This window comes from Rosa chinensis, chromosome 2 (genome assembly GCF_002994745.2).
Source record: "Rosa chinensis cultivar Old Blush chromosome 2, RchiOBHm-V2, whole genome shotgun sequence".
Lineage (NCBI taxonomy): Eukaryota > Viridiplantae > Streptophyta > Magnoliopsida > Rosales > Rosaceae > Rosa > Rosa chinensis.
The window spans coordinates 29,621,846-29,646,162 of record NC_037089.1 but is presented as its reverse complement, the minus strand read 5'-3'; the positions used below and the strand labels follow the sequence as shown (position 1 = coordinate 29,646,162).

General features: G+C 39.6%; 4 protein-coding genes and 2 non-coding genes across 6 annotated transcripts; 3 read left to right on the top strand and 3 right to left on the bottom strand.

Moving 5' to 3' along the window:
- Nucleotides 1–60: 60 nt before the first annotated feature.
- On the top strand, nt 61–2,774 carry LOC112190538 (wall-associated receptor kinase-like 22). The gene is made up of 3 exons (XM_024329972.2): nt 61–955; nt 1,040–1,102; nt 1,726–2,774. The coding sequence occupies exons 1-3, from the start codon at nt 61–63 to the stop codon at nt 2,772–2,774; spliced, it is 2,007 nt and encodes a 668-aa protein (XP_024185740.2).
- Nucleotides 2,775–7,001: 4,227 nt separating this feature from the next.
- On the bottom strand, nt 7,002–10,604 carry LOC112184080. Its single transcript, XM_024322371.1, has 2 exons — nt 10,422–10,604; nt 7,002–10,325 (listed from the first exon to the last, which is right to left on the bottom strand). The coding sequence occupies exons 1-2, from the start codon at nt 10,602–10,604 to the stop codon at nt 7,002–7,004; spliced, it is 3,507 nt and encodes a 1,168-aa protein (XP_024178139.1).
- Nucleotides 10,605–11,505: 901 nt separating this feature from the next.
- TRNAG-GCC lies at nt 11,506–11,576 on the top strand. The gene has a single exon. It is a non-coding gene; the product is annotated as a tRNA-Gly (tRNA).
- A 428-nt stretch (nt 11,577–12,004) lies between these two features.
- Nucleotides 12,005–14,491, bottom strand: LOC112187271. The gene is made up of 2 exons (XM_024326010.2): nt 14,165–14,491; nt 12,005–13,660 (listed from the first exon to the last, which is right to left on the bottom strand). The coding sequence occupies exons 1-2, from the start codon at nt 14,462–14,464 to the stop codon at nt 12,338–12,340; spliced, it is 1,623 nt and encodes a 540-aa protein (XP_024181778.1). The 5' UTR covers nt 14,465–14,491; the 3' UTR covers nt 12,005–12,337.
- A 4,986-nt stretch (nt 14,492–19,477) lies between these two features.
- TRNAG-GCC lies at nt 19,478–19,548 on the top strand. The gene has a single exon. It is a non-coding gene; the product is annotated as a tRNA-Gly (tRNA).
- Nucleotides 19,549–19,916: 368 nt separating this feature from the next.
- LOC112187272 lies at nt 19,917–22,463 on the bottom strand. The gene is made up of 2 exons (XM_024326011.2): nt 22,161–22,463; nt 19,917–21,631 (listed from the first exon to the last, which is right to left on the bottom strand). The coding sequence occupies exons 1-2, from the start codon at nt 22,458–22,460 to the stop codon at nt 20,309–20,311; spliced, it is 1,623 nt and encodes a 540-aa protein (XP_024181779.1). The 5' UTR covers nt 22,461–22,463; the 3' UTR covers nt 19,917–20,308.
- Nucleotides 22,464–24,317: the final 1,854 nt, after the last annotated feature.

Below are 24,317 nucleotides of genomic sequence, written 5' to 3'. Positions count from 1 at the left end.
TAATCCGCTAGAACAGGGTTGATAGGTAATCAGAAAGAGGAGGAAGAAGTAGATTGAATAATGGCTACATCGCAGTTGGCAGCACTGTATATTACTGTGTTCTTGTTGTCTATGAGTACTAGTACTCCAACACTAGCAGTATCAGTACCCATGACAAAGCCTGGTTGTTCAACTCATTGCGGAACTGTTGAAATTCCATATCCTTTTGGGATTGAACCTGATTGTTACATTAACGAATGGTTCCAAATACTCTGCGAAAGCTCCACCGGCCTTCTCAAGCCTCTCTTGAACAGCATGCATCTGGAGGTGTGGGATATTTCTGTTGCAGGCACGATAAGGGTCACAAACCCGATCACCTTCTCTAATTGCAGTAACAGCCTGGTCAACCCTGTCCAGACATTCACTCTGGAGGGAAGCCCTTTTCTGTTCTCCCAGAAAAATAGGTTTACTTCAATCAGTTGCAACGAAATTGCTCTGCTGACTTCATCAGACGGATATCCAATTGGTGGTTGTTTGTCTATTTGTGATAACGGATCTTCTCTTACTCCTAGCAGTACTGGGAGAATACTAAACCATGATAGTTGCAGTGGTACAAACTGCTGCCAGTCCACAATTCCGCTTGATCTTTATGCCTTCAATACTAGTTTTCAGAAGTTGAATGATGTGAAGATTGGAAGTGCCTGCAATCATGCATTCCCGGTAGACCAGGATTGGTTTATGTCAAACTCAATAAACATTTCTCCGGCTGGTGAAATATTTGACTCCATCCCTGTAGTGCTGGATTGGAACTTATATAACTATTCGCCTCCTGCCCTTAGTGAGGATGACCATTTCGTCAAATCCTTCCACTGCGAAAGAATTCAAAATAAAATGCAGCCCCAGAACATTAGTACTCGATGTTTCTGCTCAAAGGGCTTTCAAGGAAATCCATATTTTTTTCTGGGATGTCAACAAGGTATAAACTATTGTCGGAGTTATTATTGTTATCAATTATTGAATTCTCGATCTAACTCCGTTTATTATGATCGATAAATTTCAGATGAGTGTGGTGCTAGGAGTCATATCTGCCAAAGATCCTTTCCGAGTTCTGTGAGCTACACAGGTAATGTTCCGGTACCCTCTAAAGTATATAACACACACACACTATATACATATACACGCATACACACTGAAGAATGATTTGAATATTTAAAATTGATAGTCAAATAGGATTCTTAGTGATGAAATTACTCAGTAAATTGCTCTTTATATATCAGGTTTCTCGAAAATCTTAATTGGGACCCTAGATACAAATTGGTGTAATTTGGCAACTTAGTATTCTTTTAGAATCTAGAATTATATTTTGAATTTTGTTAAATTAGGTTGTCTTAGTAATTGTTATTTATGTTTTCTAGTTCCATTAGGTTTCATATTAGATTGTAACTTTTTAAGGTTTCAGATATTGAATAAAGAAAAACCAAAATTAGAGAAATTTCTTTCTGATTTTTGTACGGCTGTGTCTGTATTCGCTAATAGATTTCCAGCTTATTTCATTGACATGATTTCGACGCTTACACAAAAAGGAAACATGTTCTAATTAACTTCTCAGTCCTAGAAGTAGATAACTGTGCGTTTAAAAAAAAGTAGACAACTGTTGATTATCAATTCACTAGCTATGTACATGAAAAAGAAGAAACAATATCTTACTGACCAAGCTATACTTTCTAATTTTATTGAGCGATTCAGGCCTTGGACTACTAATCTTCCTCATAGTGGTCGCACGGTGGTTGAACAGGGTCATAAAGAAAAGGAAACACAATAAAAGCAAGGCAATGTTTTTTAAACAAAATGGTGGTTTACTGTTGCAGCAACAATCAGCCACCGGCGAAGTCCATGTTGAGAAAATTAAGCTGTTCACTTCCAAGGAGTTGCTCAAAGCCACAAACGAGTTTAATGTAAACAGAGTTCTTGGCCATGGAAGTCAAGGTACCGTTTACAAAGGAATGTTGGAAGATGGAAAAATTGTTGCTGTAAAGAAGTCCAAAATAGTTGATGGAGGCGAAGTTGGAGAGTTCATTAATGAAATTGTCATTCTTTCACAAATCAACCACAGGAATGTCGTCAAGCTATTAGGTTGTTGCTTAGAGACAGAAGTTCCGCTTTTGGTTTACGAATTCATACTCAATGGAAGCCTTTCTCAATACATTCATCATCAAAATGATTTTCGTCTCACATGGGAAATGCGCTTACGAGTTTCTATGCAAGTTGCTGGAGCTCTTTCCTACTTGCATTCATCTACTTGCCTGCCAATTTACCATCGAGACATCAAGTCAGGTAACATACTCCTGGATGATAAGTTTAATGCCAAAATAGCTGATTTTGGGACTTCAAGATCCATTAGCATTGACAAAACGCATCTTACAACACTAGTAAAAGGAACATTTGGTTATCTAGATCCAGGATATTTTCAATCCAGCCAATTTACGGACAAGAGTGACGTTTATAGCTTTGGAGTGGTCCTTGTTGAGCTCTTAACTGGACAAAAACCAGTTTTCTTGACACCATCTGGAGAATGGAGTAGCCTAGCAACTCATTTCATTGAGTCCATGGAAGAAAATAGTCTGTTTGATATTATTGATGCGCGAGTTCGAGTTATGAAGGATGGTGGGAAGGAAGAGATCATAGCAGTTGCTAACCTTGCCAAAAGATGCTTGGATTTGAATGGAAAGAAACGTCCAACTATGAAAGAAGTAGCAGCGACGCTAGAGGAAATTCTACTGTTAGTTACTAGTTAGAGCATCGATCTGATGATCCTCGACAAAAATATTCAGAGGTTGAATGTGTACCAACTTTTTTTTTTCTTTTTTTTTGACAGAAAATGTGTACCAACTGAAATAACTAAGGTTGTGGATGTCGTTTCTTCATCAGCACGATTCTGTCTGCAAAATCAATGTGGTTTTTTGATGTAGGACGAGAATGGTCCAGTTTAGCCGAAAAACCATAAAAGTAAAGAAGCGGCGGATAATCAAGAAGAGTGATTGGAAAATAGGTAACTCACGTGTAATGAGATTACTAGCCGCTGGAATATTCAACAAGATTTGGTTTTGGACTTTTCGGGTTACTCATACAAAAAGACAGGTTTTGATTCACAATCAGATTTGATCAACTTTTGGCCAGAATATTTATTTGAGACGCATGATACCTTTCCAGAATGGGATCGACGAGATCTTCAAGACTCACTTTAGTGAGCCCTAACGGATTTAGGCCAAAATATGTCGTTTTAATTATCCGATTCGGGATTTAATATTTTTAGGCTAGTTTTACATTTGTTTTAGAATTCTTTTAATTTAGGTTTTTAGTTTCCTTTTTAATTTAGATTCTTTAGGATTTCTTGATAGATTATGATTTAGGGTTTTGGATGCCTATATAAGCACCCTTATGCTTTGTACTAGAGGCAGTTTATAATATCAAATTAATAAAATTAGAGATTTTTCTCTTTTCTCTGGTGGATTCCAGAACTATGTCTTTTAGGGTTTATTGCTTGTAAACCCCGTTACTTCCGACTGCGTCATTTTTAAAGATTTAGGGTAAGAATCTTTCAGAGATATTACTGTATAGTATCATGCATCTTTTTTTTTTTTTTTTACTTTGTCAAGGGGAACCCAAAGGCTTCCTAGGCCCAAGATAAACCCTTCAGCGTATGTGAAATGCTCCAACTATGCATTGCAGCACAGTGTCTGGCCAGTTTGACAGCTTCGGGGTTCGAACCTAGGTTGGGGAGCACACTCAACTAGGCAAGAACTACTAGGCCACTTACAGAGTTGCAGTGATCAGTAGCATGCATCTTTGATTCAAGCTTATCTTCTTTATATATGACAAAAAAAAACGTTTCCATAGTCCTTTTTGCTGAGTCATCGAGTTGCATTAATAGATAAGAAAGTTGAAGGTGCACAAAGCCACAAACAAGTCATACGGTTAACCTCAGACAACTGAAAATTTAATTATAAACAAATTATTATATTAATAAACCTCATCACAAAATGCATGATTTAGCCGAATTTGGACTAAAAACAATTCCACATGTAAAGTTAGAGACCATAAGTACATACTCAGGAATCCGCTACCTAATTACAATAATATGAAGAATACATACATTTTATTATAAAAAAAAAACTACCTGATTCCAACCGATCTATCAAAAGACCTGTATTTGCCAGAGAATTGGGGGTTCCTCTTGTAATGTATGATTACTTAATAGGGGGATATCTTCATTGCAAATACTAGCTCGTCTCATTATTGCCGAGATAATGGTCTACCTCTTCCCATCCACCGTGCAATGCATGCAGTTATTGAGAGACATAAGAATCATGGTATACACTTTCGTGTACTAGCTAAAGCGATACGTATGTCCCTCCTAGCAAGAGGGACGAGCGTAACAGCTAATAGTAGTATGTGGCGGCTTAACTTCCTTTAATTCGCTGTTAATTCTTTAAGGTAGTCTCCCTTCTAGTTTTCCCTTGCTAGTACTCGATTGATTTACAGCCAGGAAGACTTAGCCCTCTCCTAATAACCTACTAGGGCTGGCTTAGTTTACCGAACCTGCCGAAACCAACTGAAAACCGGCCGAACCGAACCGATTCAAACCGGACCGATGATGAACCGCGATTTCGGCATGGCATTACCGAATCGGATGACTCAGCACGGTACGGTTTCGGTTCAGGAAAACCAGAAGTCCGGCTTAAACCGAGCCGACCGAAATGAAGTAATTCAATTCATAATGAATTAAATGTAGCTTCATTATGAAGCTTGCGGGTTTGAACCTCCTCCCTTTCACCTGCAAAGGATCAGCCTTATCCACTAGGCCGAAACGAAAACTTGTTATGTTTCCAACAAACAATATATTTATATGTGAATTACAAAACTGATAACAATTAGCAGCCTATCTCCTTGAAATTTGAACTTTGAAACTTTCTACCCACCCTTTATTAAATTATTACCTCTCTCTCTCTCTCTCTCTCTCTCTCTCTCTCTCTCTCTCTCTCTCTCATGCGACCTTCTCTTTCTTCTTCCTTTATTTTTTTTTCTTCGGTCTCTTCTCCCACCTCTGTTTTGTTTCTTCTTCGACCTCAGTTCTCCTTCATGCAAAAAATAAACCTCAGTTTCTCTTTCTCTTTCTCCTCATACTGAAATCCTCATCTCCTTCACTTGGCTTACGAATCTGAGGTTCATGAACCTCAAGATCTATAGATATGAGGTTGCCTCTATATACATATTTCTTATTTCATAGCCGAATTTTAGTTCTGCAATCATTTGCTGCCTCCAAATTCCGACGATCGGAGTATTCAATACCGACCGAAACCGACTGTTGAGCTCGGTAAACCAAGCTTTCGGTAACCGAAAAGTGCGGTACGGTTACGGTGAAAATTTGAGCATATCGACATTTATCGGTTCGGTATCGGCTGATGTGAAAAAACTCGGCAACCGTACCGCGGCCAGCCCTATAACCTACTTGTTGCTGTAGCTAAGGGCATGTTTCGGACCTGTTGCAAGAATGAAACCATCCCATCAATCGCTATGTTATATATAGACCTAACCGTTGACTCACTGCACTACTCACGTTAGGTGTTGTGACTAACGCTCAATTGATTTTGGGTGCGGCTATTGCCACTTTACTATTTTCTTAGTTCATCCTACAAACATTTGAATTATTGAAAGACTATATTACCCAAATGCAAAATGACTAATAAGTACACTAATTTTCTAAAATCTAAATTTGTAAAGAAAACTAAATACATAATCAGTTGATTAAATACAAAGACTACTTAATTTCTCATTGGATAACATTAATCTTTTTCTTCTCCACCCAAATTTGAATTTATTACTTCTTTTTTTTTTGTCTTTTTGTTCTCTTCTCATGGTTAATTCGTTATTCAATTCACAAAACCATTAGTATTAATTTCATCAAAATCTTTGCAATATTCTTTATGAACACAGAAAGTAAAAATTAAAACACGAAAAAAAAATCTATATTTTCTTCATTGCTCATAGTTGTTAACTTACTAATTTTTTTATATAGATTGAAATAGACGAACATTGAATTTGAAAGAAAAAAAAAAAGGAAGTAAATCAAATAATGATTTTATTAGAAAACTTTAATATATTTTAGTTATGTTATTGATATAAATTAAATGAAAGTTTTTTGTTAAAAAAATCTTTTTTAATTGGATATATCATATAAGGATTTTTCTAGAAAGAGAAATGGGTTAGATAAGTAAATTTAATAATTCAAATTAAAATATAGGGTGTAATGAGCAAGTAGGGTAAACAAAGTAAATGATAGGGTGGCAATAGCCACACCCTTGATTTTTCCGACATTGGTAGAATCATGGATGATTGTAGAAGGTATGTAAGTGCCTTGAAATTTTTTTTCATTTTCGACACATTTATCATGAAAATGATGTTGCAAATAGATTAGCGCACCTTGCTAATAATGATACTATTGATGAGTTTTGGTTCTAATTAACCATTAAATGAGATGCCTGTTCTTATTCAGGACGTACTCTAGCTAGCTATGAGGATCATTGTATATATTGAGTCATTGGGTTTAAGCATTATTTCACCCCGTTTTATTCCCTTTTATAAATAAATCACTCAGGTGTTGGGACGAAGAACTCAGCTAGACCTAAGCCCTTTTAAAAAATAAAAAACTAAAATAAAATAAAAAATAAGTCTAAGGGATTATGAGGGACAAATGGATTTCAGCCATATGTATTAAAATTAAACGTTGAAATTATATCAACTTAAAACCATGCATGCATTTATCTTCTACCGTTAAATTCAATTATTCCTTTTAGTATCTCAATAACTGTCTCTAGGTGAGCAACAGAACTCTCCATATTAAATATATATTTTTCTATATTTATTCTCTCTAGCACATTTCTCCCTTGTCTTCATAAATTAGAAAAGGCTTTTTTTTTTTTTTTTTTTTTGAATCAAATAAAGAACTTTATAGATCAAACAACTCAAACGAGTTGAGCACAGTCGTGCTGTAGTATATCATGAATAGAAGAAGGAGCTTGGTCAAACCAGACGGCTCCAATAGGATTTTCAAAACCTAAAGCTGCCAGGCGGTGTGCCACAGCATTACATGTTTGCGGAGTATGACTTATAGTCACTCCCTGCAACTTACTCCAAACTGCATGAATGTCATCCACTATACCTCCATTAGCTAACAGATCATAATTCCTACAGTTCGCTTCAGAGACAGCCTCCATGCAATCACTTTCAACACTGACGTCGTGGATACCGCATGAGGATAATAGATCCAAACTTGCTCGAATGGCTAGGAGTTCACACTGCTTTGGTGATGCCACAAACATTTCAGGTTGAAAGAATGCAGCTCTAAACTGACCTGTCGAGTCTCGTAATACTCCTCCAATGCCACCAGTGGTTTGGTTGGGAAGGAAGGCCGCATCAACATTCAACTTGAAACCCGACGTCGGTGGCTTCCATTTGGCCCTCATGGATCTGTTCGTTGTTGGAGTTTTGCTACGAGATTTTTGGAAGTCCGCAAGCCATGTAAAGCAGCTTAGAACAAGGTCATGAGCAGTTTGCACTTTACCTTCCCACAGACCATTGTTCCTGTTTTTCCAAAGAGCCCAGACAACCATCATTAGCTTCTCTAGGGTTTCGAGTTTGAGTTGTTGAGCCCGTTCAAGCATCCATTCCTTGAAACTCATCGTAGGCACCAAAGTATGTTGTAAATTAAAAGGAGGTGCAGAGAGTATCTGTTTGGCCAGAGGACACTGACAAAAGAGGTGATAGTTGTCTTCAATGCGACTTTGACATAGCAAGCATTCGATGGTTCCAGTATATCCTTTAGCAAGTAATCTCTCTCGTGTGGCCAAGAGATTGTTACAAGCCCGCCAGTTACAAATAAGCACTTTTCCCGGAATTTTGGCTTTCCAAAGTTGCTGCCAAAGCACGTTAAATGGATCTCCATTAGAAGTAGAAGTAAGAACATTCTGTAAGACTTGTTCCCGAGCTATCCAGTTGGCTGACTTCACAGAGTAAAAACCTTTTTTCTCTGGACTCCATATGAGTTTATCAGAGCATTGTCTTCGGCCAAATGGGATACATAAGATCTTCGAAGCTATGTCACTAGGAAATAAAGCGTACACCGAGGCTGGAATCCATTCTCTTGTCTCCTGATTAATAAGATCAGCAACTAAATGGAAATCTGTAGTGGCTGGTTGTTGTAGATGTATTGGATGATGCACAAGGATCCACCTGTCATGCCAAATGCTTACTGATTGACCATCACCAATTTTCCACTGAATACCAGCTTTTAAAACTGGCCTGCCATTGAGAATACTTCTCCATGAAAAGGATGGTGAGTCTCCCAAGCCGGCCTCCCAAAAGGAACAATTGGGAAAGTACCTAGCTTTGAACAATCTTGCTATAAGTGATGTAGGGTTTGTTACCAATCTCCACCCTTGCTTTGCCAACATTGCCAGGTTATAAGCATACAAATTCTTGAATTCCATACCTCCCTCTTTTTTTGTCAGACACAGCTTGTCCCAATTCCTCCAATGGATCTTTTTCTTCTCATTGGTGTCCCCCCAAAAGAAAGACGCACACAACTTGTGAATATCAACACATAACCCCCGTGGTAATAGATAACAATTCATGGCATACAATGGCATTGTTTGTGCCACTGCTTTTATCAAGATTTCCTTGCCGGCACAACTCAGGATCTTTGCTTTCCAATTAATAAGCTTCTTGGTTAATTTCTCTTTTATGTACTCAAAAATCGCAGTCTTGGATCTTCCAACTCTCAGAGGTAGGCCTAAGTATCTATCATGGTCATCCACTCTTGTAACTCCCAAAATAGAGGCAAACTTGTTTTGTCTGTCCATATCCACATTCCTGCTAAATGCCATGCTGCTCTTCTGATAATTTACCTGTTGACCTGAGGCACGTTCATAGGTATCAAGTATAGCTTTAAATTTGTAACATTCGCCTTCTGTTGCAGTCCCAAACAGGAAGCTATCATCAGCGAAAAAAAGATGGTGAAGAGTAGGAGCTTGAGGGCACATTTGAAGTCCCGTAATAGCATTGTGTTGAACTGCATCTGATATTAAAGCTGACAGGCCTTCTGCACATAAAATAAATATATAGGGAGATAGGGGATCTCCCTGTCTAATACCTCTAGTAGGGCTAAGCTTTGTAGATGGTTCGCCCTGAATGAGAATAGAATAAGTTACTTGTGAAATGCAACTCATAATCATTTGGACCCAAGATGACTGAAAACCCAACTTTAGTAGCATAGCTTGTATAAACGGCCATTCCAATCTATCATATGCTTTACTAATGTCAAGTTTCAAGGAGAAAAAACCTGTTTGTTGGCCTTTCAGTTGATACATGAAGTGCGTTGCCTCAGTAGCTACTAAGGTGTTATCAGAGATTAACCTCCCTGGCACATACGCACTCTGAAGTGGTGAGATGATCTCAGGCAGAATACATTTCAATCGATTTGCCACCACTTTAGAAGCAATTAGACAAATCACATTGCATAGTGCAATTGGCCTGAAGTGTGCAGCTACTTTAGGCGATTTGATTTTTGGTATCAAACACAAGTACGTATAGTTTGATTCGGGCCATAGTTCTCCTTTCTCAAGGAAATTCCTAATGGCATTACAGACATCCATGCTCACTACATTCCAATATTTTTGAAAGAAGAATGGGGACATGCCATCCGGGCCCGGACTCTTTGAGGGATGCATTTGAAATAAAGCAGCTTTGATTTCATCATCGATATAGGGCTGTACAAGAGATTCATTCATGCTTCTAGTTACCTTTGTTGGTGTAGCATCAAGCACCATTTGTAGGGCCCTGGCATCACAACCTTCAGAAGAGAAGACTGTCGTAAAGTAGGTCAACAATAATCGTTTGATTTCAGCCGGCTCGGATTGCCATTGTCCTTGCTCATCTGTTAAACCCCTAATGGAGTTCCTGCTCTTCCTGTTACTTGCTCTACAATGGAAGAAAGCAGAATTTCTGTCTCCATCCTTAAGCCATACTGCCCTGGATCTTTGCCTCCAATACTTTTCTTGTTGAGACAGTAAGTGGCTATACTTGGCATGCAAGGTTCGCTGCTCCTCATACTGTTCTGGAGAAAAGGGTTGCCTCATAATGTCATTCAGCTTCTCCTGAATAATTCTCATTTCAACCTTTTGCTTATCAAAATCTTTCTGATGCCACTTCATAAGCTTCTGACCAATAACTTTGAATTTGAAACCAATCTGTCCCAACACATTTCCTGTCGTTGGAAGAGCCCACTCCTTCTGAATGATAGCAGCACAAGTTTGATTACCATGTCAAATCTCTTCAAAGCGAAATGGCCTATTAACCGGTTTAGATTGCACTTTCTCCGCATGAACCTCGATCAATATAGGGCAGTGGTCTGATTCCGAGGGATGAAGAGTGATAACTCGACTAAACGGGAAGAGGCTTCTCCACTGTATGGTTTGAAAGCTCCGATCCAACCTTTCCTTGGTATATTTGTTACCCCAGGTAAACCTACTGCCCACAAACCCCATATCAACAAAACCACAAGCGGCCATAGTTCTCCGAAAAGTTTCCATTGGCAGGGCTACTCTTTGTGGACCCCCAGACTTGTCCGCTTAAGACATAATCTCATTGAAATCTCCGCCATTAACCAAGGCAGGTTGCATGGTTCCTCCGCAAGAGATTTGATCAGATCCCATGTTCGTGTTCGCGCCTCCCTTGCTGCAAAACCATAAATACCAGTAAACCTCCATTTCGTTGCTTCTCCAGGTTGACTTAGTACTACATCGATGTGATGTGCAGAGGAAGATCGAAACTCCGCGTGAATGTCTTCATTCCATATTAGGGCTACACCTTGAGCCTCTCTTTGATGTGGGAAGCAAATATTGTCTTTGAACCCCAGCTTGCTTGTAAGAGAGTCGATTAGGGTTTGTTGTGCTAGGGTTTCAGCTAGAAAAATAAGAGAAGGTTTGCGTGTCTGGACAAGATCGATAAGAGCCCGTTGCATTTCTAGGTTAGCTATACCTCGACAGTTCCAAACTAGAATACTACCATGCAGCATGGTGAAGGCTGCCGGAGTGTAGCGGCAACGTACAAAACGGTGCTTAGGGTTTTTTTTTAGGAGAACAAAATGACACTGTTATTTTCCAATAGCAGACTTTGTCAATGTTAATTAGAAAAGGCTTTAGCGAAGCCGTGTGGTGGAAAAACTAGTTTATATTCAATTATTCACTGAATTTTAAATTAACTAAAACAATTAATATATAAGAAAATTATCGCCTATGCTTCGAGTATATAAATAGAACCTTGTCCAAAAAAGAAATAGAACATTTGAACTTTATAGTGCGACATAGTGAAATAGAAAAACTATGGGAAAAAAAAGTTAAGCCGAAAAACAGTTAAAATCCTAGGTTTGCAAAACTAGTATATGTCTGTTACAAGCTCATTTAACATCCAGCACCAGTGGTCTAGTGGTAGAATAGTACCCTGCCACGGTACAGACCCGGGTTCGATTCCCGGCTGGTGCATATATGATTTTTGTGAACCATATTTTTGAATTTTTTTTCTTTTTTCTTTTTCTGCGGAGTGTACACCTTGCAGATTTTTATGTCTTTTCCTTTTTTGTCTAAAGAATAAAGATAGATCTTGAAAATAAAAGGTATTACATTCCCAGGACCATGGAACTCTTGAATTTGAAGACCCTCCCTCCCTCCATCTCATGCCTTGCAACTTGGAAGTTGCAAGCTAAGCTTATTTAGATGATATGGACTCTGTTGCTACAGTTAGGAAGTTCAGAATTAGACTTGCTGTTAGGTCTTTTAGTTAGTTTGTTTCTTTTGTTCTGGCCTTTAAGGCCTCTCGTAATCTAAAATAAAAGGCATTACATCCCAGTATCCACTCGCTTTTGCAATTATCAAGAGTCTTTCAAGACTTCTATATTCATGGAATTCACCTATTTAGCTTTACATGCAAATAATTCTCAATTCACAGTAGTTTACAATAACAGACAACTTTACAGGATACTAAATGCATACATTTAGCTTAATTGAGCTCCTTTTTCTTTCTGTGGCAAGTAAATGTCAAGTGAGCAGATAATTATACAAATGACTATGGATCGAGGATCGAGCATCGAGCAGGGACATCGTCAAATTCATTTCTCAATGCTAAAAGCCTAAAAGCAGGCACACCTAAACCTTACCAACCTTCATAGTTTTCCCAGTCCCTTGAGGCTGCTTCTTTTGCAAGTCAATGACTCATTGACTCATTCATGGACAATGGTATTTGAAGTTCATACCTCTGCCACATCCGACAAAGATTTCTGATCTTTAACTTCTATCACGGAATGCAAACGTGAACCCTCAGGAATCCCCAATGGAGGATTAGCACACGAAGAATTGTTAACTGTAAACAGCTCCCACTCTTTAATTCCACAGTTCTCCAAAGCGGAAACTAATCTGCTCCTATGCACATCATTTGGGTATGCCCCATCTGGACTGACAAGCACAGCGCCAGTATAGGATTGTCCAGCAACTCTTGCAGCGCCAGAGTAGTAAAACAAACCCCAACTAAGATCATCAGCTACATCCACGATTGTCCATGACTCATTTGAAACAACCCCATTGTCCAAGACACTGAATTGGAATGTCCCTGGGACTTTGTTTCTCTTGACACGATACTTCCGCCTCCTCCAAACCATCTTCCCCTCCAGCATTTTCACCTGAAAAACCGGCTCATACCAAAATGAACCTTTTGCCTTGCCCCTGTAAAATAGTTGGTGCGGGCAAGGGAATTGATCATATGCTGGGTTCTGTCCTGCCACGACACGCCAACTCCAATCCAAACTTCCCAACCAACCAACAAAAAGATCTTCAGCAGTTTCGTGGCACAAGTCCTTTCCTCGAAATTTAACCATGGGTGGCACATATGGTTTGTCAGGGATCTTTGCATCCAACCCAAGACAATTGTGCTTCTGCAACGCACACAGAGAAAAAGCTTCTAGAACTGGACTCTCATACGAAGCAATGCACCGATAGTTACACACTTGATCCACCGGACTGCACTCATTCAAGCATTGAAGAGCTTTCCTACAATTGGGATCCAGGAGGCAGTTCAGTATCTGAGGTCCACAGTTCTTCACCACGCAGCTCAGAGTAGAAAGACCTTTCGATCTTAGATTCTGCAGGATTGGCACCGGTCTTATATACCCATTGATTATAACCAACAAACAAAACCTTATATCATCAGAATTATGCCGCTCCCACGCCTGTGACACAGTCTGTACCACTTCCATTGATTCACTGCTTTTCTTTGATTCGGCAGTGTCAAACATTTTGCCAAAGATATCTCCTTTGCCTGCACCATGAATATAAGATCCTCCTAACTTGTTTTGCAAATTGGGAGATGAGTCAAAACAGATTATGTTTTGAATATTCCCACTATTAGCTTGAATCCACTTGACGGATTCTTGATTTATAACAGCAACGATTACCAAAATATCAGCACGTTGTAATTCCACCCGGAAACTCACCACATTTTGATCATTAGATTGGCAGATATCATCCGTAAATACAACCATCTCATACCCTTCATCTACCCATTTCAGTCGTTTCTCCTGTTCAAAGACAATGTATCACAGAAATTGACATGAAAAACCCATGCCTTTCAGAGAATCGTTAACCAAGCACTAGACGCTACAAATCTAAAAGCACAAGGTAAGCTCACTAACATCAAAATGGAGGTCCTTCAGTTCTATAAACAGGCAAAAATGGCCATACAAAGGCACAAGCTAAACTGAAAATTTACACCAAGACCTACACTGAGGCAGGCCATTTCTTATGTTTTCTCATACAGGTTTGTCTCAGCTGTAAAACATCACTATGCACCTCATCCCCTCAAGCCCACCATCATTTTATCAAGTAAAGACTCAATGTTATACCTCAAATTACACACAAACTCCAATAACATCTATTTACCCAGCAACAATTTTACTCTATGGACACAGTAACAACAGCATCTCTGGTAACAAAAGATTCCTACCATTTTTACAATTCATGTTCATATGAGAATTCAATACAAGTTTTCACTAAAGTTGCAAACTTTTTTGGGTTTTACTTACGGTGTGGAGCATGACGTCTTCCCAAGGTGTAGCCTTGAGAGGGCTGACGCTACCTTTGCCGACGAGGGCTACTATTCTCACCGGCTTTGACTCCAATTGCGTCACCGGCTCAGTCACAGCACCCGCCTTAGCCGCCAATATGGTAGTTGGGACACGACGAGTGGTTTTCCCGACGGAGAATGGGGAATGAGGTCCTCCTCTGTGAAGTCGAAGAAAAGCGGCGGCAGAGGCGGCGACACGGCGGTGGTTGAATGAAAATCCGGTTGTGGGTTTGGGAAGAAGGGGAGCTTCCAGAGCCATGACGTGCCTCTGCTCACAATGTCTGACAAATTTATTGGTATTATGATGGACTGGCCGCACATGTGAATTGGCTTTTATTTTTTAAAATTAAAAAATTATAGTAATTTCTCTCCTGGTTTTAAAAAAGTTTCTCCTTCTTTCATGGGAGATATTGCAAATTTATCATAGTTTATTGACTATCTTATCCTCACATAGAAATATTTTGTTTACTAATATCTATATTATGTGAGGGCATATATGGTAGTTCAAAAATTTAACCATTCCCTTAGGAATTGGCTTAATTATATAAGATGAAAAGAAAGTTTTTTGGAAGATAAGAATCTCTTTACTATTATTTTTCTTTTCGATTGCAGGAATCTCTTTACTATTTTAGCGACATTAATCCTCATTCTCCTATTAAATTTTAATTTTTCACGATAAGATAAGGGTGGCCTTATCACTAATATAAGTCTCAAAGTGACACTTCCTTGTAATTTTCTATAAAATCATTAGCTCATTTTTATGCTATACTTATTTTACCCTCACCTGTTTACCATTTAATTTTCAATTTCAGTTATTCTCGATCTCTCTCTCTCTACCACGATGAAAATCTCTCTCTCTCTCTCGCAAACTGAGATGAAGCCTCGCTGAGGATGATGAACTCTTTCTCTCTCTCTCCCCGCCGGCGCACCATCCAGTCTTTGCCGGTGTCCAATTTCTGGAAACATCGCAAGTCTTCGATAAGCTCTCTCTCTCTCTCTCTCTCTGCCGGCGCACCATCTAGTCTTTGCCGGCGTCCAATTTCTGGAAACATCGCGAGTCTTCGATAAGCTTTGCCTTCACCGGATCTTTGTTCGCCTTCACCGGATCTTCGTTCGCCTTCGCGAATCTAAGTCGACCTCTCTCTCTCTCTCTCTCTCTCTCTCTCTCTCTCTCTCTCTCTCTCTCTCTCTCTCTCTCTCTCTCTCTCTCTCTCTCTCTCTCGCCTCACACACACAGAGTTCAATTCCAAAATGGAGATATGAAATCGACCTCCTCCGATTGATGCCGGTGTTCTGGTTGGAATCCTTTGACGACTCTAACTGCAGCTGAAACGGCCCCAAAGCTCCGATCATCGTTCCGATCTAAAATGAATGGCGGTTGCGCTAATACTCCTCAGAAGCGGAAGTTAAGGTCGGATTCGTCGTCGCCGAGACCGGTCTCATCACCGATGAAGCGTAAATTGGCTCGCCGGAACCTCAGTGCTTGCATCAATACTCCTGCAAATGTGAGATTTTGATTGGATAGTATGAATTGAATTCGAGAAACGATTGGGCAAATCAAGAGTGCTTAGTTGTGTTTGATTTTACAGGGAATTGAGAAGTATTTCAGTCAGAAAAAGCCTCAAGCCTATTGCAAACCACCAGTTGTTGTTATGCCGAACTGGAATCCCAGAGGCAAGCCTTGTTCAAGCAAAGTCAGACTAAATTTTGGGAGAAAATGTGTTTGTTTTGTTTTTAAATTAGCAAATTGTGTTGAATTTGTAGATAAGGAGCAGATGAGGATAGTGAAGGAGGCATTGCACTTGTCTAAGGTTCCCTCTAGTGTTGCGTGCCGCGACGTGGAGCAGAAGGTTCTGGAGTTCTGCAAGTCATACATAGAGCAAGAGAAGGCTCATGGATACAGTTTTGGATTAGGTAGAAACTCATTTGTTGATATTTGTCATTGAATTTGATAGCTTTGGTTTGATTTTGGTAATTCCTATCGATTTTATGGCTCACTCTAGTGAATGATGCTCATGGATACAAGTTATGTTGATGGATTATGATATGTGCAATACATGCAAGGTTGAGCATTGCAAGCCTTCAACATTGTAAATTTATAGTTGTTTCAATGTTTCATAGTAGTTTTTGTGTTGGTTGGTAATAGCTTTCTCAGTCGGTGATAGTAGCTTTGTTAGTCTCTGGTAGTATTTTTTCAATCTTGCGAATAGATTTTGTTTTGCATGGTAGTAGTTTTTGGTGTTGCTGTGAGTAGCTTTTAGTAATGGTTAAAGTAGTTTTTGGTGTTGGTGAGAGTATATTTTTTGATATTGGTGAGAGTAGTTTTTGTTGTTGGTGACAGTAGTTTTTGTTTCTGGTGACAGTAGTTTTTGTTGCTGGTGGGAGTAGCTTTTAGTGTTGCTGAGAGTAGTTTTGTTGCTGGTGACAGTAATTTTTATTTTTTATGACAGTAGTTGTTGTGACCTCGTCGGAGAACTCATCAGAGTAGCTTTTGTTGCTGGTGACAATAATATTTGTTGTTGGTGAGAGTAGTTTTTAGTGTTGGTGACAAACTGACAGTAGCTTTTGTGACCTCACATAAGATTGCCGGAAATTTCATCAGAGTAGCTTTTGTTGCTGGTGACAGTAGCTTTTGTGGCCTCGCCGGAGGTTGCCGGAAATCTCATTAGAGTAGCTTTTGTTGCTAGCCACAGTAGCTTTTGTTGTTAGTGACAGTAGATTTTGTGGTCGCGGGAGTTCGCCGGAAGTTGGCCGGAGACCTGCCGGAGGTTGGCTAGAGACCCGCGCGGAGGTTGACCGGAGACTCGCCGGAGGTTGACCGGAGACCGCCGGAAGTTGGCTGGAGACCCCGCCGGAGAAGAGAGAGAGAATGATTGTTGACTTTGTACTCTAGTGGCATTTATGTAAATATGTTGGTTTTTAATATCCAAAATATAACACAATTTTTAATCTAGTGGCCTTATGAGGGAAAAAACCAGTTGGTGGCCTTATGGCTAAAAAAACATTTAAAGATGCACTTATATGTAATTAACCCATGATTTTGAGCCCAAAAGTGGCCTTATGTGTACAAAATAATTTAGGTAGCCTTATGACTAATATAATTCTCAAAGTGACACTTCCTTGTAATTTTCTAATAAGATAATTGATTTTATTCTCTAATACTCAACCTTAATTTTTTTTTTGAATTATTTTGCTCTCTCCTCTTTTATTACATAGAGAAAGAGGGTAGAAGAGAAAGAAGTCATTGGAGACTTAATTAGAATCTTCGTCGGAGGACAACGGACTTTATCGAAAACCTCGCTAGAGGTTGCCGGATTTTGCCTGAAATCTCGCCGGTATCGTTACTTGCAACACTTTAATGGATGGCCTCAAAAAGAATGGACACTCATAAAAGGTTTTTGGTGTCTTAGATATGATGAAAAACATGTAAGTTACTTCTTGATGCTCATTTGTAATTGAATTCAAGATCATATGCTAAGATGAGAAAATTGTAATTTTTTATTTTAGAGTGAGAGGTTCTTCAAGTAGTAGCAGAGCTAACCTTTATCTCATCTCCATCTCAAAGTAGTAGCAACCTTCAATATTGTCTCAATCTTCAAGCAATAGCAGAATTGGATAAGTCCGAGTGCAGTAGCAGAATTGGACGAGTACGAGTGCAGTAGCAGAGCTAAACGAGTGTCCGATTTTTTTTTTTTTGTGGTGGTCTATTATGGGTTCTCTCTCTTTATGAAAGGAAGCGCCAAATACGGCTGCCCCTAAGCCTTAACCATTGATGAAACCGCAGAATAAATGGGAGAGACATTAAGCCTAAACCTCAAATTACAATAAGAAGCGTTAAGAGAGCATCCTGAGATAATAACAGGAGTCTCAACTAAAGTTATGGGTTCTCTCTCTTTATTTGAACAAAAACGAGCTTGAATTAAAGAAAATAATTAATATTTAGTATCCATTTTTGATGGTTATAATTTTAAATATATTATTGACATATGATAACAAAATAACAACTTTGTTCAAGTAAATCCTAATTTGTGTTTGGTCCAAACTCTAGGTTACTTGACTTAGTGGTAATAGGGTTAAATTAGAATGATTTAAATTCCTATTCAATGTACGATTACTTTCCTTGTATGATTGAGATTCTATACATTGTAATCCTCTATATAAAAAGGCCCCTACTATCAATGAGAATACACAGTAATTTTCTCTCAATTCTCGTTTCCCTAAAATACGTTATCAGCACGAAGTCCTAACCCAAAAACTTAATAGCCAAACCCTAAATATTCCTGCCCGGTTTGCCACCTTCCAATCAGCCTTTTTAGAGTCAAATTCAAGGAATCGGAAGAAGGACGTCTCGGTCAATGCCATCTGAGGAAGAAAAAAGTGGGAGAGCCGGCCACGTGCTTGGCCAGAAGAAAAGAAAGAGAAAATAGAAGACGAAAAGAAAGGGCGCGGGCCCCAGAAGAAGAAACAGAAAGAAGAAAAAAAGGAAGGCGCGGGCCCCAGCAGAAGAAGAAAAAGAAGAAGACAGAGAAAGAAGAAAAGAAAGGAAGGCGCGGGCCCAGCAGAAGAAGAAAAGAAATGAGGGTGCAGGCCCCAGCAGAAGAAGAAAAAGAAGAAGAAAGAGAAAGAAGAAAAGAAATTAGGGCACGGTGCCCGCAGAAGAAGAAGAAGGAAAAGAAAAGAGAGTGCCCCACAGCCCACTTGCCATCAGAAGACCCACTGACCCACAGTTTCTGCCACGTTAGCAAGATCGCCACGTCAGCAACACAGCCACATCATCCTGACATGTTAACACCAGTGCCACGTCAGCGCTAGTCAATGGTCAACCTCTGGTCAACAACTTTTCCGGCCACGTTTCCGGTGACTTTTCAGGCGACATTTTTCCTGTCAAGATTTCCGACAATTTTTCAAGGTAAACTTTTCTAAACGTTCCCATTTTTTGAAGTTTTTGTTACTTTCCTCTTGTTTTTTCAAGGACTTCCAACATCCTTTCTTCTACCCTCATTTCTTTATCATAGGAGAGACCAAATTAAGCCGAACTATGGGGGTTCGTGCTCACTCCAAGCTTGGAGCTTGTAGAGTTCTCCAAGCTTGGAGCTTGTAGAGTTCTCCAAGCTTGGAGCTTGTAGAGTTCTCCAAACTTAGGGTTCTCCTAAACGATCGACCGCAAACATCATTGTTTCGATCTAATCCAACCCCTCTTGGAATCGAATTTCTTGGAAGCAACTACGCTCGGAAATTCCTAATTTCTTGGAAGTCACTCATTTATTATCCAGCACCAGTGGTCTAGTGGTAGAATAGTACCCTGCCATGGTACAAACCTGGGTTCGATCCCCAGCTGGTGCATATATTTTTTTTGTGAACCATATTTTTGAATTTTTTTCTTTTTTCTTTTTCTGAACAGTGTACACCTTGCAGATTTTTATGTCTTTTCCTTTTTTGTCTAAAGAATAAAGATAGATCTTGAAAGTACAAGGTATTACATTCCCAGGACCATGGAACTCTTGAATTTGAAGACCCTCCCTCCCTCCCTCTCATGCCTTGCAACTTGGAAGTTGCAAGCTAAGCTTATTTAGATGATATGGACTCTGTTGCTACAGTTAGGAAGTTCAGAATTAGACCTGCTGTTAGGACTTTTAGTTAGTTTGTTTCTTTTGTTCTGGCCTATAAGGCCTCTCGTAATCTAAAATAAAAGGCATTACATCCCAGTATCCACTCGCTTTTGCAATTATCAAGAGTCTTTCAAGACTTCTATATTCATTGAATTCACCTATTTAGCTTTACATGCAAATAATTCTCAATTCACAGTAGTTTACAATAACAGACAACTTTACAGGATACTAAATGCATACATTTAGCTTAATTGAGCTCCTCTTTCTTTCTGTGGCAAGTAAATGTCAAGTGAGCAGATAATGATACAAATGACTATGAATCGAGCAGGGACTTCAATAAGCTTCTTTAGTCAAATTCATTTCTCAATGCTAAAAGCCTAAAAGCAGTCACACCTAAACCTTACCAACCTTCATAGTTTTCCCAGTCCCTTGAGGCTGCTTCTTTTGCGAGTAAATGACTCATTGACTCATTCATGGACAATGGTATTTGAAGTTCATACCTCTGCCAAATCCGACAAAGATTTCTGATCTTTAACTTCTATCACGGAATGCAAACGTGAACCCTCAGGAATCCCCAATGGAGGATTAGCACACGAAGAATTGTTAACTGTAAACAGCTCCCACTCTTTAATTCCACAGTTCTCCAAAGCGGAAACTAATCTGCTCCTATGCACATCATTTGGGTATGCCCCATCTGGACTGACAAGCACAGCGCCAGTATAAGATTGTCCAGCAACTCTTGCAGCACCAGAGTAGTAAAACAAACCCCAACTAAGATCATCAGCTACATCCACGATTGTCCATGACTCATTTGAAACAACCCCATTGTCCAAGACACTGAATTGGAATGTCCCTGGGACTTTGTTTCTCTTGACACGATACTTCCGCCTCCTCCAAACCATCTTCCCCTCCAGTGTTTTCACCTGAAAAACTGGCTCATACCAAAATGAACCTTTTGCCTTGCCCCTGTAAAATAGTTGGTACTGGCAAGGGAATTGATCATATGCTGGGTTCTGCCCTGCCACGACACGCCAACTCCAATCCAAACTTCCCAACCAACCAACAAAAAGATCTTCAGCAGTTTCGTGGCACAAGTCCTTTCCTCGAAATTTAACCATGGGTGGCACATATGGTTTGTCAGAGATCTTTGCATCCAAATCAAGACAATTGTGCTTCTGCAGCACACAGAGAGAAAACGCTTCTAGAACTGGACTCTCATACGAAGCAATGCACCGATAGTTACACACTTGATCCACTGGACTGCACTCATTCAAGCATTGAAGCGCTTTCCTACAATTGGGATCCAGAAGGCAGTTCAGTATCTGAGGTCCACAGTTCTTCACCATGCAGCTCAGAGTAGAAAGACCTTTTGATCTCAGATTCTGCAGGATTGGCACCGGTCTTATATACCCATTGATTATAACCAACAAACAAAACCTTATATCATCAGAATTATGCCGCTCCCACGCCTGTGACACAGTCTGTACCACTTTCATTGATTCACTGCTTTTCTTTGATTCGGCAGTGTCAAACATTTTGCCAAAGATATCTCCTTTGCCTGCACCGTGAATATAAGATCCTCCTAACTTGTTTTGCAAATTGGGAGATGAGTCAAAACAGATTATGTTTTGAATATTCCCACTATTAGCTTGAATCCACTTGACGGATTCTTGATTCGTAACAGCAACGATTACCAAAATATCAGCACGTTGTAATTCCACCCGGAAACTCACCACATTTTGATCATTAGATTGGAAGATATCATCTGTAAATACAACCATCTCAAACCCTTCATCTACCCATTTCAGTCGTTTCACCTGTTCAAAGACAATGTATCACAAAAATTGACACGAAAAACCCATGCCTTTGAGAGAATCGTTAACCAAGCACTAGACGCTACAAATCTAAAAGCACAAGGTAAGCTCACTAACATCAAAATGGAGGTCCTTCAGTTCGATAAACAGGCAAAAATGGTCATACAAAGGCACAAGCTAAACTGAAAATTTAAACCAAGACCTACAACACTGAATGAGGCAGGCCATTTCTTATGTTTTCTCATACAGGTTTGTCTCAGCTGTAAAACATCACTATGCACCTCATCCCCTCAAGCTCACCATCATTTTCTCAAGTAAAGACTCAATGTTATACCTCAAATTACACACAAACTCCAATAACATCTATTTACCCAGCAACAATTTTACTCTATGGACACGGTAACAACAACACCTCTGGAAACAAAAGCATCTCTGGTAACAAAAGATTACTACCCTTTTTACAATTCATGTTCATATGAGAATTCAATACAAGTTTTCACTAAAGTTGCAAACTTTTTTGGGTTTTACTTACGGTGTGGAGCATGACGTCTTCCCAAGGTGTAGCCTTGAGAGGGCTGACGCTACCTTTGCCGACGAGGGCTACTATTCTCACCGGCTTTGACTCCAATTGCGTCACCGGCTCAGTCACAGCACCCGCCTTAGCCGCCAATATGGTGGTTGGGATACGACGAGTGGTTTTCCCGACGGAGAATGGGGAATGAGGTCCTCCTCTGTGAAGTCGAAGAAAAGCGGCGGCAGAGGCGGCGACACGGCGGTGGTTGAATGAAAATCGGGTTGTGGGTTTGGGAAGAAGGGGAGCTTCCAGAGCCATGACGTGCCCGCTCTCTGCTCACAATGTCTGACAAATTTATTGGTATTATGATGGACTGGCCGCACATGTCAATTGGCTTTTATTTTTTTAAATTAAAAAAATTACAGTAATTTCTTTCCTGATTTTAAAAAAGTTTCTCCTTTTTTCATGGGAGATATTGCAAATTTATCATAGTTTATTGACTATCTTATCCTCACATAGAAATATTTTGTTTACTAATATTTATATTATGTGAGGGCATATATGGTAGTTCAAAAATTTAACCATTTTCTTAGGAATTGGCTTAATTATATAAGATGAAAAGAAAGTTTTTTGGAAGATAAGAATCTCTTTACTATTATTTTTCTTTTCGATTGCAGGAATCTCTTTACTATTTTAGAGACATTAATCCTCATTCTCCTATTAAATTTTAATTTTTCACGATAAGATAAGGGTGGCTTTATCACTAATATAAGTCTCAAAGTGACACTTCCTTGTAATTTTCTATAAAATCATTAGCTCATTTTTATGCTATACTTATTTTACCCTCACCTGTTTACCATTTAATTTTCAATTTCAGTTATTCTCGATCTCTCTCTCTCTCTACCACGATGAAAATCTCTCTCTCTCTCTCGCAAACTGAGATGAAGCCTCGCTGAGGATGATGAACTCTTTCTCTCTCTCTCTCGCCAGCGCACCATCCAGTCTTTGCCGGTGTCCAATTTCTGGAAACATCGCAAGTCTTCGATAAGCTCTCTCTCTCTGTCTCTCTCTCTCTGCCGGCGCACCATCTAGTCTTTGTCGGCGTCCAATTTCTGGAAACATCGCGAGTCTTCGATAAGCTTTGCCTTCACCGGATCTTCGTTCGCCTTCGCGAATCTAAGTCGACCTCTCTCTCTCTCTCTCTCTCTCTCTCTCTCTCTCTCTCTGGCCTCACACACACAGAGTTCAATTCCAAAATGGAGATATGAAATCAACCTCCTCTGATCGATGCCTGTGTTCTGGTTGGAATCCTTTGACGACTCTAACTGCAGCTGAAACGGCCCCAAAGCTCCGATCATCGTTCCGATCTAAAATGAATGGCGGTTGCGCTAATACTCCTCAGAAGCGGAAGTTAAGGTCGGATTCGTCGTCGCCGAGACCGGTCTCATCACCGATGAAGTGTAAATTGGCTCGCCGGAACCTCAGTGTTTGCATCAATACTCCTGCAAATGTGAGATTTTGATTGGATAGTATGAATTGAATTCGAGAAACGATTGGGCAAATCAAGAGTGCTTAGTTGTGTTTGATTTTACAGGGAATTGAGAAGTATTTCAGTCAGAAAAAGCCTCAAGCCTATTGCAAACCACCGGTTGTTGTTATGCCGAACTGGAATCCCAGAGGCAAGCCTTGTTCAAGCAAAGTCAGACTAAATTTTGGGAGAAAATGTGTTTGTTTTGTTTTTAAATTAGCAAATTGTGTTGAATTTGTAGATAAGGAGCAGATGAGGATAGTGAAGGAGGCATTGCACTTGTCTACGGTTCCCTCTAGTGTTGCGTGCCGCGACGTGGAGCAGAAGGTTCTGGAGTTCTGCAAGTCATACATAGAGCAAGAGAAGGCTCATGGATACAGTTTTGGATTAGGTAGAAACTCATTTGTTGATATTTGTCATTGAATTTGATAGCTTTGGTTTGATTTTGGTAATTCCTATCGATTTTATGGCTCACTCTAGTGAATGATGCTCATGGATACAAGTTATGTTGATGGATTATGATATGTGCAATACATGCAAGGTTGAGCATTGCAAGCCTTCAACATTGTAAATTTATAGTTGTTTTAATGTTTCATAGTAGTTTTTGTGTTGGTTGGTAATAGCTTTCTCAGTCGTTGATAGTAGTT